The 16459-nt window shown below is 41.6% G+C and overlaps 1 protein-coding gene across 1 annotated transcript in view; it reads left to right on the top strand.

The window, feature by feature from the left end:
• Positions 1-16459, top strand: part of LOC143274625 (PR domain zinc finger protein 14-like) — a 145817-nt gene that overhangs the window by 96854 nt on the left and 32504 nt on the right. Inside the window, exons 8-9 of the mRNA XM_076578495.1 lie at positions 2205-2331; positions 5126-5236. Coding sequence (XP_076434610.1) covers positions 2205-2331; positions 5126-5236 — 238 coding nt within the window. The remainder of the gene's footprint in view (positions 1-2204; positions 2332-5125; positions 5237-16459) is intronic.

Genomic DNA, 16459 nt, shown 5'->3' on the forward strand with positions numbered 1-16459 from the left:
GGGACACCGAGCCATTTGCGTGAGTACTTGTTGATCTTTGCCTCAATCGACTCGACTGTGCTACAGCTGATATCATATATCAGGAGAGGCCACAGGAGCTTCGGTATTAGCATTGACTGTAGGCACCACACTTTGTATTTGCTAGGAAGGCCGCACTGGTCTATGATATGCAGACCTTCTGCTGTCTGCTTCGTTTCCTGTCTTCTTTTTGTATCTTTCAGGGGCTCATCATACCATCTTCCAAGGCTCTTGACTGGTTCATCTTACACTGTAGCCAAGCACTGGCATCGTCAGTTTTAAGTGTGGTCATCGGACATCGTTGGAAACGGCTCCCATTATCGGGCGACCTCAGTCCGCCATTAATGAAGAAACCATCCGGCAAGTGGAGGCCGCCATTTTGGAGGATCGCTGCACAACCATTCGCCAACTGGCCCAATATGTATAGATCAGAATGGGGTCTGTGGAGAAAATCACGCACAACCATTTGCACACGCTGAAGTCATCTGCACAATGAATCCCCCGGTTGCTTACGCTTTTCCAGAAGCAGGAACGAGTCACGTGCTCCCAGGCTCTCTTGGCCATGTGCCAAGAAAACTAGGAGGACTTCTTTGACAGACTAATCATGCAGGACGAAAAATGGGTCCATCACCATGATCCAGAGAATAAAGCCCAGTCAAAGCAATGGAAGCACTTTGACTCACCACCTCCGAAGGAGGCACGTGTTCAGTCCTCGGCGGGCAAGGTCATGTCTTTTGGGACCAGCATGGAGAAGTGATGATGGATTTCATGGCACCACCGGAACATACTACGCTTCATGCTGCAGAAATTGCAAGATGTCATCAAAACCGAGAGGCATGCTGACCAAAGGTGTCCGCCTCGTGAAAGACAACGCTCCGGTCCACAACTCGCATGTTGCCCAAAAGGAAACATGGTCCTGCGACTATGAAATCCTTCCTCGTCCCCCTCACTCTCCCGACCTCGCACCATCTTTCCAACCACGAAGTCATTTGAAATGCTTATTTCCGAGGTCAAGTCATGGCTTCTGGCGCAAACTGCAGACTTCTACAGGCAAGGTCTTCACAGCTGCATAAAGCGATTAGAGAAGTGTGTCATCCTTAGTGGTACCTGTGTATAGAAAAAACAATAACTGTGCCAAGTTTCGTTCCTGTCAATCCATGGGAAAAGAGCGGAAATCTTTAATGAACATCCCTCGTACAAAGCCTTGTTTTTTTAATCTGTTGACGGACTTGTTTTTTTGGGTTTTTTGTTTTGTTTTATATTTCATGTTTCAGTTTTCTTCTCCGCGATTATTTACAACTGGTTAAGTATTACCACGTATCACGAAGTGATTAAACCATCTTGCTTCTCCCTCACCACTCTCTTTCTCTCTCTCTCTCTATCTCTCTCTCCCTTTGTATATGGAATGTCCTATTTATGTCTTCAATATGTATTTTTTCAGGGCTTTTTCTTTCATGCTCAGAGGGCTAGATGTACAAAAAGGGTAATAATGTTGAATCCATTACCCTCTTAAAATAGAAATCCTTTCGTCCGATTCGTTTGATTTGCTCTCTCTCTCTCTCTCTCTCTCTGTCTCTCTCTCTCTCTTTCAGAACGCTTGGCCTAAACGCACACCCAAGGTGTTTTTTTCTGACCCATCCACACTCCCCCTTTGTCCAATGTGTGGGTTCCAAAGAAAGGATGAAATACATTTTTTGGAATTTCATTGTAAAGCATTGATTATGTTCGTGTTAAACGCATCGTCTTCCAAACAAGTATTGCAAGGAGTAGGGATGTCATTGGTGTGTTGAAAATGAATTTTGATGAAGATACAATAAGATCGCTGGCGAAGTTTATTGCTGAAGTATAATAGTATTCGGAAGAAGAGAAAAACATGTTAAGAGCTTCAATACCCAGACAGACAAGAATGATTTTTGGTTTTATTAACTTGAAAAATGCATGATCAAGAGTTATTTTATTGACTACAAGTATTTTTTCTGTTTGATTTTGTTTCATTGTTTTCACCATTATTGTTTTAATTTGTACCCCCGTGTCACTAGAGCTGTACAGCTAATGACATTGAATATCCCAGTGTTCAGTTAAGTGTTCTCTCTCTCTCTCTCTCTCTCTCTCTTCTTTTTCTTCTTCTTCTTCTGTCGTTATAAAGTTTTATTACTGATATCGATCTGTCTCTACGTATGGCACAGGTCTTTCGAAAAACGTGACCGGCTTCGAATCCACGTGTTGCACGTACACGAGCGGCATCGGCCTCATAAATGTGCAGTATGTGGCAAGTCCTTCAGCCAGTCGTCCAGCCTCAACAAACACATGAGGGTAAGTGTGTGTGTGTGTGTGTGTGTGTGCTATTCGCAGTTTTTTGACTCACTTGTGTAAACAAAGTGAGTCTGTGTTTTAACCAGGTGTTCGGTTGTGTGTGTGTGTGTGTGGTAAACTTTAACATGGACATTTTCTCTGCAAATACTTTGTCAGTTGACACCAAATTAGGCATAAAAATAGGAAAAATTCAGTTCTTTCCAGTCATCTTGTTTAAAACAATATTGCACCTCTGGGATGGGCACACAAAAAAATAAATAATGAAGCCTAATTATATGCAAACTGCATTTACTGTTATATTTACATTTTTTGTATTCTCTAAACTTGGCACTTTGATCTGATATTCTGGCACAACACGAGCAGTCATTATTATCATTTTTTGTTCAAACAGGAACTTCTTTTGCTAAGCATGGAAGTTTTATTTATTTTGCAAACGTTTTGGTGCAGATAATAAAAAAGGGAAATTATACTGTAATTAATGCAAGGGGACTAAATTTGCTTTAAACTGATCTTTCTCATCTTAAACATTACATTTTGAAATTATACTCAATACATAAAAAGCTTGTGTGTTTTACTCTCAGTGTACAGGGCTTTCACTATGTTCATTCGCCCAAGTGGTCTTTTTCGGAAAATACTAAAGTCAATACGACGAGTGGACTTTACAGATCTGTTGGCTGAGCCTTGAAGGTCATGGGCAAAAATCAATTGCGTACACATATTTATACACATTCAAAGCGCGTGCTCATATTCTTCGCGAACGCGAACGACGCCATTTTGTTTCAAGTTGCTGACCTGCCCGTTCAGTACTATATTCAATGGACAATACACGATAACATGTGATGGAAAGTTGGAGAAGGAGACCGTTAAATATTTATTCAGAGAAAGATTTGTGAACGCCTCATCACTTACTGAATTATGCCCCAAACTGCCATAAAAATATCCACAGAATCAGTCGGAATTCACAGTTAAAAATTGTAAACCATGCGAGTTAATACCCTTGAACTGATCACGATGAAACGAAAAAATTTCCAGTCTTTTCTCAAAATGAAGTCCTTTTCACTTCTTACGACGTTTAGAAGTACTTGTACTTGGCTCTACATGTTATTAGTTTAACAAAATACTACATTTTCATATCAACTTTAAAACTATAAAACTAGAATGAACATAAAAGAGAAATTGAATCGACCGCATCGTACTACATTCCCGGCGGGTGTAACTAAACTTGTACATCTATCTAGATCTAGTGAAAACGGCTAAATGTTGCAGTATGATTGCGGCAATAGCCATTAAAAAGAATTTTTAATTGCCCTTAAAGATTTTTTGAATGCCCAAGATACACCAGAATAATATGATTTAAACAGCGTTCTCACTGCGAATACTGCAATTGATTTATCGCCCTTTAAAAAAGTATGTTCATATGTTAAATTTTAGAACGTCAGTTAAGGAGCCACGATAGTGTAATGGATAAGGCAGTTTCTTCTCACCCTAACACGCGGGGTTCGAACTGGTTAGGACTTTTTTTTTTCTTTTTTTTCTTCTTTTTTTTAAACGCGAAGCTTTATAATAACAAATACAGAACACACTTTAACAATTAGATTTTTTTTAAAGTGTATCACAAGTGAGTCTTGAAGGCCTTGCCTCTCTTGTTCTTATCTGTTTAGTTTAAACAGTTTTTATTTGGAACATGTCACAATACAACACAGTTATAGATGAACAGGACAAGAAGAAAATCATACAAAGTACTGTCCTGATTTCTTTTCTATTTCATTTTTTAACATGTGCACAGACTTGACTTATTCCAGTGGACTCCTTGATGAGCACTGGGCCACGAAAGCACTCCCAGCAGACTTGGTTCTGGGCTGTCCTCTTTCAGTATGACCCATGTCCATCTTCACCTTGTCTTCTGTGCATCTTCTCCATGTCTGCCTTGGTCTGTCCACTTTTCATTTCCCTAGAGGGTTCCATTCCAGTGCTTGTCTTGTTACATTGCATTGGAGGTTTGCAAAGGATGAGACCAATCCACATTCTGTTCCTGACTTCCTTGCTGATGGGATTCTGGTTGGGTTTTTTCCTTCTTTCCCACACTAACGCTCACAAATCTCAGGTACAAGTGTGTACATTGTGTTCCCACTGTGACAGGTTCACAGCGGTGAGCAGTCCCATGAGTGTGTGTACTGTGACAGGTTCACAGCGGTAAGCAGTTCCACAAGTGTGTACTGTGACAGGTTCACAGCGGTAAGCAGTTCCACAAGAGTGTGTACTGTGACAGGTTCACAGTGGTAAGCAGTTCCACAAGAGTGTGTACTGTGACAGGTTCACAGCGGTAAGCAGTTCCACAAGAGTGTGTACTGTGACAGGTTCACAGCGGTAAGCAGTTCCACAAGTGTGTGCACTGTGACAGGTTCACAGCAGTGAGCAGTCCCAAAAATGTGTGTACTGTGACAGGTTCACAGCGGTAAGCAGTTCCACAAGTATGTGTCCTGACAGGTTCACAGTGGTAAGCAGTTCCACAAGTGTGTGTACTGCGACAGGTTCACAGCGGTAAGCAGTTCCACAAGTGTGTGTACTGCGACAGGTTCACAGCAGAGAGCAGTCCCAATAGTGTGTGTACTGTGACAGGTTCACTGCGATAAGGAGTCCCAAGAGTGTGTTTACTGTGACAGGTTCACAGTGGTGAGCAGTCCCAGGAGTGTGTGTACTCTGACAGGTTCACAGTGTGAGCAGTCCCAAGGATGTGTATACTGTGACAGGTTCACAGCTGTGAGCGGCTCTACAAGTGTGTGTACTGTGACAGGTTCACAGCGGTGAGCGGCCCTACAAGTGTGTGTACTGCAGTAAGAGTTTCACAGCCTCCAGCATCCTGAGAACACACATCAGGCAGCACTCTGGAGAAAGACCTTTCAAGGTGAGTCAGACCACCAACAGTTTGACGTCTGGTGTCACATACCGTACAATGTCGAACTGATAAAAACTAGGCCCGTTGGTTGGCTCTGCTTGGCCAAATTTCGCGGCTAACCCAGTAATAAGACGTCCAGCCAAGTCCGCCCTTCTCAAGCCAATCAAATTTCCGTTCATGGTTACAAGCATTGATCCATTCCTTTCGGCCAGGCTCACGACGCCATCTTGAGAGGTTTTGCTCCACCTCCTCTGATACTTTGTTTTTTCGGTCTTAAGCGTGTTCATTTGGCCTGTTCCTTACTTGTGACTTGTATTGCTACCTTCTTTTTGTCATCTCTGATGTTCGATTTGATTCTGCTGCTCTTCAAATCGCCATTTTCTCTTTTTATCAGTGTCGGTCTCTCTTACCTTTCTCTTGGGACTAGAACTCTTTGGTAAACTTATTTGTTTATTCATTTATTATAATGATGATTATTGTATGATGATTATTTATAATGATAATAATAATGTACATTTATACAGCACCTTTTCTCTCCAAAAGCTCAGTGCGCTTTAAATAAAAGAAAATGTTAAAAACATTACATGAATCATTCATGACCACTCTTTCTCCAAACCCCTCCCCCCCCTCCCCCGACCCCCACCCTTCCTGTCTCATTCGTCATGCATACAAAGTGAGTTGTCAGGCGTGGCGTGGTGTTGGAGAAGAAGAAAACTTAAAGACAGATTTTTAAGAGATGAGTTTTTCGTGAAGAGCGAAAGGCAGGGATGGAATCAGATGCACGGATGTGATGAGGAAGGTTGTTTCAGATATAAGGAGCGGCAAAGAGCTGTTTAACACGAGGAAGTTTCAGCAGGTAACAGTCCCAGGAAGAGTGGAGTGTTCTTGAGGGAGTGTAACCAATGATAAAGTCAGAAAGATAGGTAGGTCCTGTGGAGTGGAAAGCAGAGAGACGCATCTTTGTATTTAATTCTCACTTCAATGGGTAGCCAGTACAGAGTACGGAGATGGGTAGGAATGTGATCAATACGTGGGACTCTGAGAATCAGTTGTAAGTTTTTCAATTCACCAAAGAAGGTTACATGGACAGCCTTTGATAGGAGAATTGCAGTTGTCGATTCGTGACAGTACAAAAGCAGAAATATGAGTTTTTGTGCTTTCAACAGAAAGGTACCGACGATAGAGTTTATCCGATTAAGTTCACAGTTGACTGTGCATATCAGATTGACTACCTGAGCATGCATACTGAGGATTGAGTCAAGAATGACTCTGTGGTTCCTTGCAAATTTAGTCAACTGAACTGCGGCATCACCAACCACAATAGAGGCAGGGAAAGAGACAGATGTGGACATTCTCCAAGAGAAAATAATCATAGCTTCAGTTTTGTCATCATTTAAATTTAGTCATTCATGATTCAACATCAAGAATGCAACTTTGCATTGACTGAGATTGTCTGTTTGGCTGGGTTCTGCAGACTACTTTAGCTGAATATCACCAGTAAAAGAGAAGTGAAGAACAGAATGACCAGAAATGACACCAGAAAAAGGAGCAATATACAGAACTAACAGAACGGGGCCCAGGACAGAACCTTGTTGAGATTGGGGTTGGATCAGATGTAAAGTTATCAACAGAGACAATCTGAAAAGGGTTGGATATGTATGAAGAAAACCAGTTCAGAACTGTTGAAAATCCCAAATACATATTCAAAGTCTAAATAGGAGTATACTGTGGTCTATTGTGTGAAACGCAGCCGACAGATCGAGCAAGGTCAACACAGTTTGCCTTCATCAACAGAAAGTAAAAGTTCATTAATTACTTTCAACAAAGCAGTTTCAGTGCTATGGGCAGATCTATGGAATGACTGAAAAGAAGAAAACGGGTTGTTTGATGCCAAATGGTCTCAAAGTTGGGAGAGAAAAAAAAGGACATTAAAGCAAGATTGAAGACAGGGCGAAAAATTTTGAGGTCGCTGTGATCCGGAATGGCTTTCTTTAGCAGGGGATTAACAAGTGCAGTTTTGAATACATTAGGGAAATCACAAGAAATTAAAGAATCATTTATAATCTTTGTTAGTGTAGGCATAACAACATCCAAACACTCATGCAATAATGGTGTGGGAAGGGGGAAAGGTCACGTCTTTGGAGCAGACTTTTTCGACACACTGAGTACATCCTTTTCTGGAGGGATGGCCTAGAGGTAACACGTCCGCATAGGAAGCGAGAGAATCTGAGCGCGCTGGTTCGAATCACGGCTCAGCCGCCGATATTTTCTCCCCTTTCACTAGACCTTAAGTGGTGGTCTGGACGCTATTCATTCTGATGAGACGATAAACAGAGGTCCCGTGTGCACCATGTATTTAGCGCACGTAAAAAAACCCACGGCAACAAAAGGGTTGTTCCTGGCAAAATTCTGTAGAAAAATCCACGTCGATAGGAAAACCATTAAAACTGCACGCAGGAAAAAAAAAAAAAAGTGTGGTGCTGTAGCATAGCGACGCGCTGTCCCTGGGGAGAGCAGCCTGAATTTCACACAGAGAAATCTGTTGTGACCAAAAGAGAAATACAGTACAACACAAGGTTCACCCTGAAACTCTTGTCCCAAGGACTGTGACACAACTGAGTGTTGAATTTGACTCATTTGGAGATCATATTTTATAACCCAGCCCTTTCCTAAGGTTAACAGTTTTAGCAGAAAAAAACCTAAGAAGACTCCAGGCAGTACTGAAGATGGATAGATAGAATGAAGCAAAGAAGATTTCGTTCTGCCACAAAGCTTTTTTTTGTAATGGAATATAGTTCTTTGCTTGACTTACCTTGACCTTGGCGTTGAAAAACAAAGTCTTTGTTTTGTGCACAAGGACAGTAACAAAGTTCTTGGCTTTCTGGTTCATTTGCTTCCACTGTGCTTCCGCATGTCACCTCTCTGTCTTCGCCGCTGGTACTTCACAGTAAGAAGTCCGAACCATGGACAGGAAACCTTCCGGGACGACACCCTGCAACGAGAGGCAGGGGAAGCTTGTACAGTACTGCTGAAGGGCAGTGTTGTACTGGTCAGCCGTACAGTCTGCAAGGCAAGTCCTGATTTCTGGTTGTCGCGAAAAGCTGGTCTGTCAATAGCATGAATGTCGGTACACTGTCACAGAGGAGGTGTGGGGAGTGTCCATGTCAAGGACACTAACCAGACACATATGGTCAGACTCTAAGACTTCAGTCTCTCAATCACCAGATTGAGACGAATCTGACGAAGATTGCACATACGAAAATTCCAACAATTTCACTGCACTACGATCAGTAGAACAGTTGATATGGACGTGATAATCCCAGAAGACACACATTACCATGAAGACAGTTGCAGTGGTCCAAGAGATCAGGAAACTGTTCAAAGAACATGGCCTCTGTTAACTTATTAACAGAGGTGGGCCAGGGGCGATACACACACATAAAGTGCAGCACACTGCTGGGAAGTGAGGGACACTTGAAGCATTTTAAAGGGTGAGTGGGTGAAGGAAAATGTGGAGGTGAAGAACACAAACACACACACACACGCACGAACAAACACAAATACACGCGCGCGCGATCGCACCATTTTTTCATACGGGATTGTATGACTGTCTAAAAAGATGTCTTTTGGGCAGTTTTGAACTGAGAGGGGGTTTCATAGTGACGAGCTGTGAATGGAAACTATTTCCAAATAGTTGCTGCAAAGTGAGAGGGACTGGGTGGCACAAGTGTTTGTTTTGGTTCGAGGTACAGTGAAGGTTCTATTTCTGAAGAAGAGCTGAGATGTCAGGCAAGCGTATAGACATGTTCCTAGGAGATCAAAAAGATAAAGAAGAAAGAAGGGATCAGTGAGAAAGTTGAAGCATAGATTGGATGTTTTGTGTTGTACTCTTGCAGAGATGTGGAGCCTTTGAAGTTGCCGACGAAGTGGTTGTACATGTGTTCATGTCGGGTTTTTTTGGTGGTTTTTTGGTGTGTTTTTTACTCTGAAGATCAGTCATGCTGCTGAATTGAATCCTTTGGAATTTGTCTCAGTATTGATGAATGGCAGACAGTTGGGAATTACAATATTCAAATTTCGACAGAACGAGAGAACAGAGTTTTGTTCCATGGGAAGTGAGAAGATTGCGAATGCTACTGATTTTCCTAACTTCATGTCTGGTTCACTATGCCTCGCACGCTACCCTGCAATGGTTGGAACCATGAGAATCGGCCCCGTTTCAGCACCTCTAGCCGTTCAGCCGCTGCAAGCAGGGGATCTCTCCCGGCACTCGCAATTGTGGCGCGACCTGGGACTCAGCGACTGGATTGTGTCAGTGCTATAATCAGTGTACATGTTGCCATGGGTGGAGGACCACCCTCCTCTAACACCCACTCGTCCTCTTTATATGCCCATACTATAAGAAGCAGAGAGCTCGGTCCCAGTGCAGTAATCCAGATTGCCCCCACACCGGAGTCCCCTGCGGACATTTTCAGCAGCCAAAATGTCCCCCTTCTTACGTTTAAGCCTTGCTCTGAAATACCGTCTTCCATGAAAATGTCCCCCAGTGTATTACATAACGTTCTCGTCGCCGAAACTGTCCCCCACCCCAACCCCCGCATACCCGATTTTCTCATACAAAACATTTGCTGTATCGGCGAGCGTGGTGTGTGTGTGTGTGTGTGTGTGTGTGTGTGTGTGTGTGTGATTGCGTGCGCGCGCGCGCGCGCGCGTGTGTGTGTGTGTTTGATCATGTCCTGCAGTCAAACGTTTCCATTTGCATTCATGGTATTTACTGAAGTCTTGTTTGTCTCTTTGTCTTTTTCATTTTATTCCCTGATTGTTTCTGTCCGTGCCTCTTTTCAGTGAATGTCAAGCATTTCAACAGGATGCCAATACTACAGCAGTATATCTTTGTATATATACGCTTTATTTCACTCAATTTTAGTTATCTTTCTTTGATTTTAAATCAAACAACCTAAAATGCTGTAATTCAAGAAACATACCTTGAATATTAATATTTTCCCCCACCTTATTCCCCCTTTTCAGTATGTAGCCTAATTAGCTGGACACAGACTTGTCCAAAGACATGGCTCAGAGTCAGCTTTCATTTCCAGAATCAGTACCATCTTTGTCCTGCTAAACCTGAATATTACCTTTTTTTATTTTCTTGCTGCAATTCTTCCCATGTCGTCGCAATCATCATCATTGTCTTCGTTATTCACCAGAGCGATAAGCCGTACAATCTTCGTGTATTTTTTGTTCACAGCATTTTTATTCATAGCATTTTTGTAATCAGTAATAAAGGGGAAAACGTAAAATCCTTTTTGAATGTGCTGTGCTGGGGGAGGGGGAGGGGGTGAAGGGGGGTGGCGGGGGCAGGGTAATGTGTGTGTGTGCGTGTTGGTGCTCATGTACGTTTATGTGTATTTGATCGTGCTTTCATATCTGTGAAACTGCATATTTGTTGCATATCTGTTATGCATGTGTGTGTGCGTGTATGTGTGAACGTGTGTCTGCATGTTTTACATTTATTTGCTTATTTATCCTTTGTGTGTGTGTGTGTGTGTGTGTGTGTGTGTGTGTGTGTGTGTGTGTGTGTGTGTTCGTTCTTTGGTTTAGCGTCTTTTCACTATTAGTGATATCAGTCGATTAAAAAAGGGGAGAAAGGGGTTGGTTGTTGGGGGGGGGGCGGGGGGGGGGGGGGGGGGCGTGGCGGGAGGAGAGAATTCAGGAAAACAGAAAAGGTAGAAAACGACAACAACAAAAATGCATGACTAACATGCAATTGAATTTAACAGTAACAATTCAATAATGGTAATAATTACTAAAGGCATGAACACAAACCACATTACAGGAATGCAGAAACAGGGCTATGAATCAATGCCTTAGAAAATTCGACCATAAGCACCTCGTTAGAAATAACTTTCCAAAAATCGTCTGCAGAAAGGTATTCTATGTGAAACACGTGGGCAAGAAGGCACATAATTGATTGATATTGATATTTATATAGCGCCTACCCTCGGTCGCAGACCAAGCTCTAAGCGTTTTACATGCACACAGTCATTTACACAACAGGTTGCCTACCTGGGTAGAGCCGACTGACGGCTGCCATTGGGCGCTCATCATTCGTTTCCTGCTGACAGTGAAACAAAATTGCAAGCTGAACTGCTTACCACAGATGCATTTTACATTTTTACTATATTTAATTTAGTCTTCAGCGCGTCACGTTTTGTACGGAAGAAAGTGGAGGTTATTAATCTTGTATAGCAAGCTGATGGATTAGGTACCTTTTCATAAATAATATGCTCGGGGAATGTTCCTTTCTGTTTCAAAAACTTTTCCTTCCATCGATTATGAAATCGACCCCAGACTGATTTTTCTAATAGACTTTATGCCTCTTTCACGGAAAGACTGACATGTATTTTTGTCGAATTTTCTTAATCCTGCGCTCCTCTTTTAGCTGCTTTTTCAGCAGTTATTGCCATAGATGTCCAACAAAAATCGACATCAGTACCTTTAATCCCCAAACAATGAACCAAATAAGTCAGGTCTTGTTTCAAGGTAAATGATTCTAGAGCATAAAGTACTGATTGGAATCATCAAAGAATGCTATTTTAGAGAAAACTATTTGGTTTGCCCATCAAGTAGTTCAGAGCTTGTATAATAGCCGTAAATATGGAAAGATTCTTCCGAATAAAGTAATATTTTTCAACTTTAAAAGCAGGAATAGAAAAAACCACGACAGCATTTTTGTCATCAAGAATCGATCCATCTGTATATATATGGAGATGATTCTGGTACTTTTCTGCAATGTGCAGAATACAGTACTCGTCGTGATATTGATATTTTCTTCCCTTTTTTCAGAATAATAAATATAAATATCTGCTTTTAACTCTGTTTTTAACATTTCCCATAAAGGAACAGGAGAATAAGGTGGTTTTACAGATACGCCTTTCATGTTAACACCAGATTCTTGCAACGAATTTGAAATGTAAGTCGCAACTGTTTCTTGTGATGAAATGGAGCTCTTTTAGGAAAATCAATGTTAGATCTAATTGTCAGTTCATCAGCAATGAAATTTTCTGTCATTGAAGTATATCTTATCGCGAATTTTGCTGTTGCTAACTCACGATGTTCATTTAGGGGAAGAATTTCAGCTGTTTTGTATGCCTTCTGGTTGGAAGCATGAGGGGGCACTCCGAGGGCAATTTTGATAGCCTTACAGTCCACACTTTGAATCTTTTGTAATAGATATTTAGATGCACTGAACGTCATGGAAAGATTAATCAATATTTTTGTATCCATTCCCCAAGGTAAGCGGCTTGTAATTTTCATGAAATTGATACTTTTCCTAAAGATGTAATCAAATTGAATGTTTTACGTCAGTTTGTAAGTAAAATAAACATCTAAAAACTTTACCACTTGTTTATAATCAGTGACATCACCATGCAATCTAAAAACGGGCATACTAGATGGATTACTTCCTGAAATAAACAACATGATACATGTTTTTTTCTGTCGACAAAGCTGGACCATTTTCAAACATATAATTAACAAGGATATCAAGATCAGATTGACGTACGTAGTTCTGTTCTTTGTGAAGTTGACTTTTTTTTTTTTAGAGTGACACCCATGCACAAACATATATCAACAGCGCACTGTATTTAAACTTCACGATTTGACAATGCCTTTGGAAGATCCTGAATAAGAATATCAGAGTATAGAGGCTATAACTGAGCCCTGTGGAATTCCCATATCAAGTTTACATGTAAGGCCACGATTTCTCGCAATCCTACGATTTCTCTCAAGTGAGAGAAATCGTGGGATTGCGAGAAATCGTGGTCGTTCCCCTCGTTTGTCTGAGTGTGTATGTGTGCGTGCCTGAACTCTGATTGAATGACACTGGAAACGAATATTGAGCGCCCAAATGACAGCCGTCAGTCGGTTCTACCCAGGTAGGCAGCCTGTTGTGTAAACGACCCCGTGTTTGTAAAGCGCTTAGAGATTGGTTTCCGACCGAGGATAGGCGCTATAATTATAAGTATCCATATCAATCAATCAATTAATGGCGAGAATTCGTGGGGGGCGCCCCCACGATTTCTCAATATGTGTGAGAAATCGTGGGAAGTCCCCTTTATTGTTATCAAAAATATTTTCTTTCTCATCAGAGTTGGTTTCTTGTCTTTTCCCAGTGCATATATAAGAGAAAAATAAGAGAGATAAAAGGAAACAAGAAATGCGGGAAATGATCATGACGATCATAATGACAGTGGCGTTTGCGAAGACATCAACAATAGACGTTGAAGGTGATGGCACAGTACTGGTTTAAAAAAAAAAGGTGTGAATGTATGTGTTGTGTTTGTCAGTGAGTGAGTGACTGAGTGAGTGAATGGTCCAGTTGTCACGCGCCCTATGTGAGGGCAAAGCTTTGTGAAACACCTTTTTTGCTGTAACATTATGTATAAAGTTGAATCATTTTGATGTTATTCCCAACATCCAGAAAAGATTCGGTTCAAGTCATATGTTTCTGTTTGAGTTATATTCATTGCCTGAATTTAATTCTTTGCTATTGATTCCGGTGTTGGATTTGAGTTCGTATTATATAATTTTATATTACATTACATTACATTATATTAACTTTCAGACCATTTAAGAACATTAAACAACCTGTTCTCTTCTTTTCAGTCGGCATATAGATCTGCCCGTAGCACTGAAACTGCTTTGTTGAAAGTAGTTAATGACCTGTTACTGTCTGTTGATGAGGTAAACTATCTGTGTTAACTTTGCTCAATCTGTCGGCTGTGCTTGACACAATAGACCACAGTATACTCCTTTCCAGACTTGTTTTGGGGATTCACTCAACAGTTCTGAGTTGGTTTTCTTCATACCTATCCAGCCGCTTCCAGATTGTTTTTATTAGTAACTTTAAGTCTGATCCAACCCTGATCTCCTATGGTGTGCCACAAGGTTCTGCCCTGGGCCCCATTCTGTTCGTTCTGTACACTGCTCCTCTTTCTGATGTCATTTCTGACCATTCAGTCAATGCAGGATTATATAATCGATGTTAAATCCTGGATGACATTCAACAAACGAAAGTTAAATGACAAAACTGAAGCTATGATTATTTCCTGTGCAAGAATGTCCACATCTACTGCTTTTCCTGCCTCTGTTGTGGTTGGTGATGCCACAGTTCAGTTTTCTAAATCAGCAAGGAACCTTGGAGTCATTCTTGACTCAAATCCCAGCATGCATGCTCAGGTAGTAAATCTGATACGCATAGTCAATTGTGAACTTCGTCGCATCAACTCTATCCGTTAGTACCTTTCTGTTGAAACTACTAAAACTCTTATTTCTGCTTTTGTGCTGTCACGAATTGACTACTGTAATTATCTTCTCATAGGCTGTCCACATAATATTCTTCAGCGAATTCAAAAACTTCAAAACAAAGCTGCCCGTCTGACTCTCAGAGTCCCACGTACTGATCACATTTCTCCTCACCTCCGCACTCTACATTGGCTCCCCATTGAAGCGAGAATTAAATACAAAGTTGCGTGTCTCAGCTATTCTGCTTTCCACACCGCAGGACCTACTTATCTTTCTGACCTTATCAGTGTTTACACTCCCGCAAGAAATCTCTGCTGTTCCTGTGATTGTTACCTTTTGAAACTTCCTCGTGTCAATACAAGAACCTTCCTCATCATATCCGTGCATCTGATTCTATTTCTGCTTTTCGCTCATCACTAAAAACTCATCTTTTTAAAACCTATCTATAAGTACTCTCAGCTTCCTTGTTCTCCAACACCACCCATGTCAGCTCACTTTGGATGTATGTAGAGTGGGAGGGGGAGAAAGTGAGTGGAGGGGAGGGGAGGGGGTTTTGAGAGTTTCAGTTTCACTTTCTCAAGGAGGCGTCACTGCGTTCGGACAAATCCATACACGCTACACCACATCTGTTGAGCAGATGCCTGACCAGCAGCATAACCCAACGCGCTTAGTCAGGCCTTGAGTGCATGCTTACATATTTGTGTACCTATGAAAGGGGATTTCATTTTACGTAATTTCGCCAGAGGACAACACTCTCGTTGCCATGGGTTCTTTTTCAGTGCGCCAAGTGCGTGCTGCACACGGGACCTCGGTTTATCGTCTCATCCGAAAGACTAGACGCTCAGTTTGATTTTCCAGTCAAACTTAGGAGAAAGGGCGAGAGCGGGATTCGAACCCACACCCTCACGGACTCTGTGTATTGGCAGCTGAGCGTCTTAACCATTCTGCCACCTTCCTCCCCATGTGTTTTGAGAAAGATTGGTCATGAATGCTTTATGTAACTTGTAATATTTTTCTTTCATGTAAGGCGCCTTGAACTCTTAGAGAGAAAGGGCGCTATATAAATTACATTATAATATTATTATCATATATCATATCATATCATATCATATCATATATTTATGTTTGAGTTTTACAGATTGCCTGAATTTCGTTGTTTGCTATTGATTCCGATGTTTAGTTTGAGGTCGATGCATTGCAGTGATCCGTCTTACGTGAAATGCAATAATTAGTTGGGTTTCAGTGTCATTACTGTTCATGTCTTCGCTAACGCGATTGTCATTATCATGATCGTCGTTGTTGTCGCTCTGCCTTTTTCTCTGTCTTGTTTTTCTTTCAGATTTGCACTTGGAAAAGACATGAAACCAACTCCCACGATTAAAGAAATATTTTGGATGAAATAAGGGGTACTTCCCACGATTTCTCACACAGGTGCGCCCCCCCCCCCCCCCCCCCGCCCACCCCCAGCGATTTCTCGCAATTAAGAGAAAACATGAGAGGCGAACGACCACGATTTCTCACAATCCCACGATTTCTCATATAGTGGCATACACTAGGGGTTGGGGGTGGGGAGGGGGGGGGGGGGGTTCGGGAAACAGAAAAGGCAGAAAACCACTAAGAAATGCACAACTAACATACAATTGAATTTAGCAGTGACAATCAATGACAATAATAACCAAAACTGTTGAATCAATTCTCAAGTGCATTACAGGAGTGTAGAAATAGTGCTATGAACTAATGCCTTTGAAAGTTCGATCACTTCTGACCTCGTTAGAAGTAACTTTCCAAAAATCGTCTGCATAATAGTTATTCTCTTTGAAATCCTTGGGCAAGAAGATACGTAACTGCTGACAGTAAAACAATGATGCAAGCCGAACTGTTTGCCACAGATGCATTTTACATTTTTACTATATTTTTGTCTTCAGC

The sequence above is a fragment of the Babylonia areolata genome, chromosome 29, assembly GCF_041734735.1.
Source record: "Babylonia areolata isolate BAREFJ2019XMU chromosome 29, ASM4173473v1, whole genome shotgun sequence".
NCBI lineage: Eukaryota > Metazoa > Mollusca > Gastropoda > Neogastropoda > Buccinidae > Babylonia > Babylonia areolata.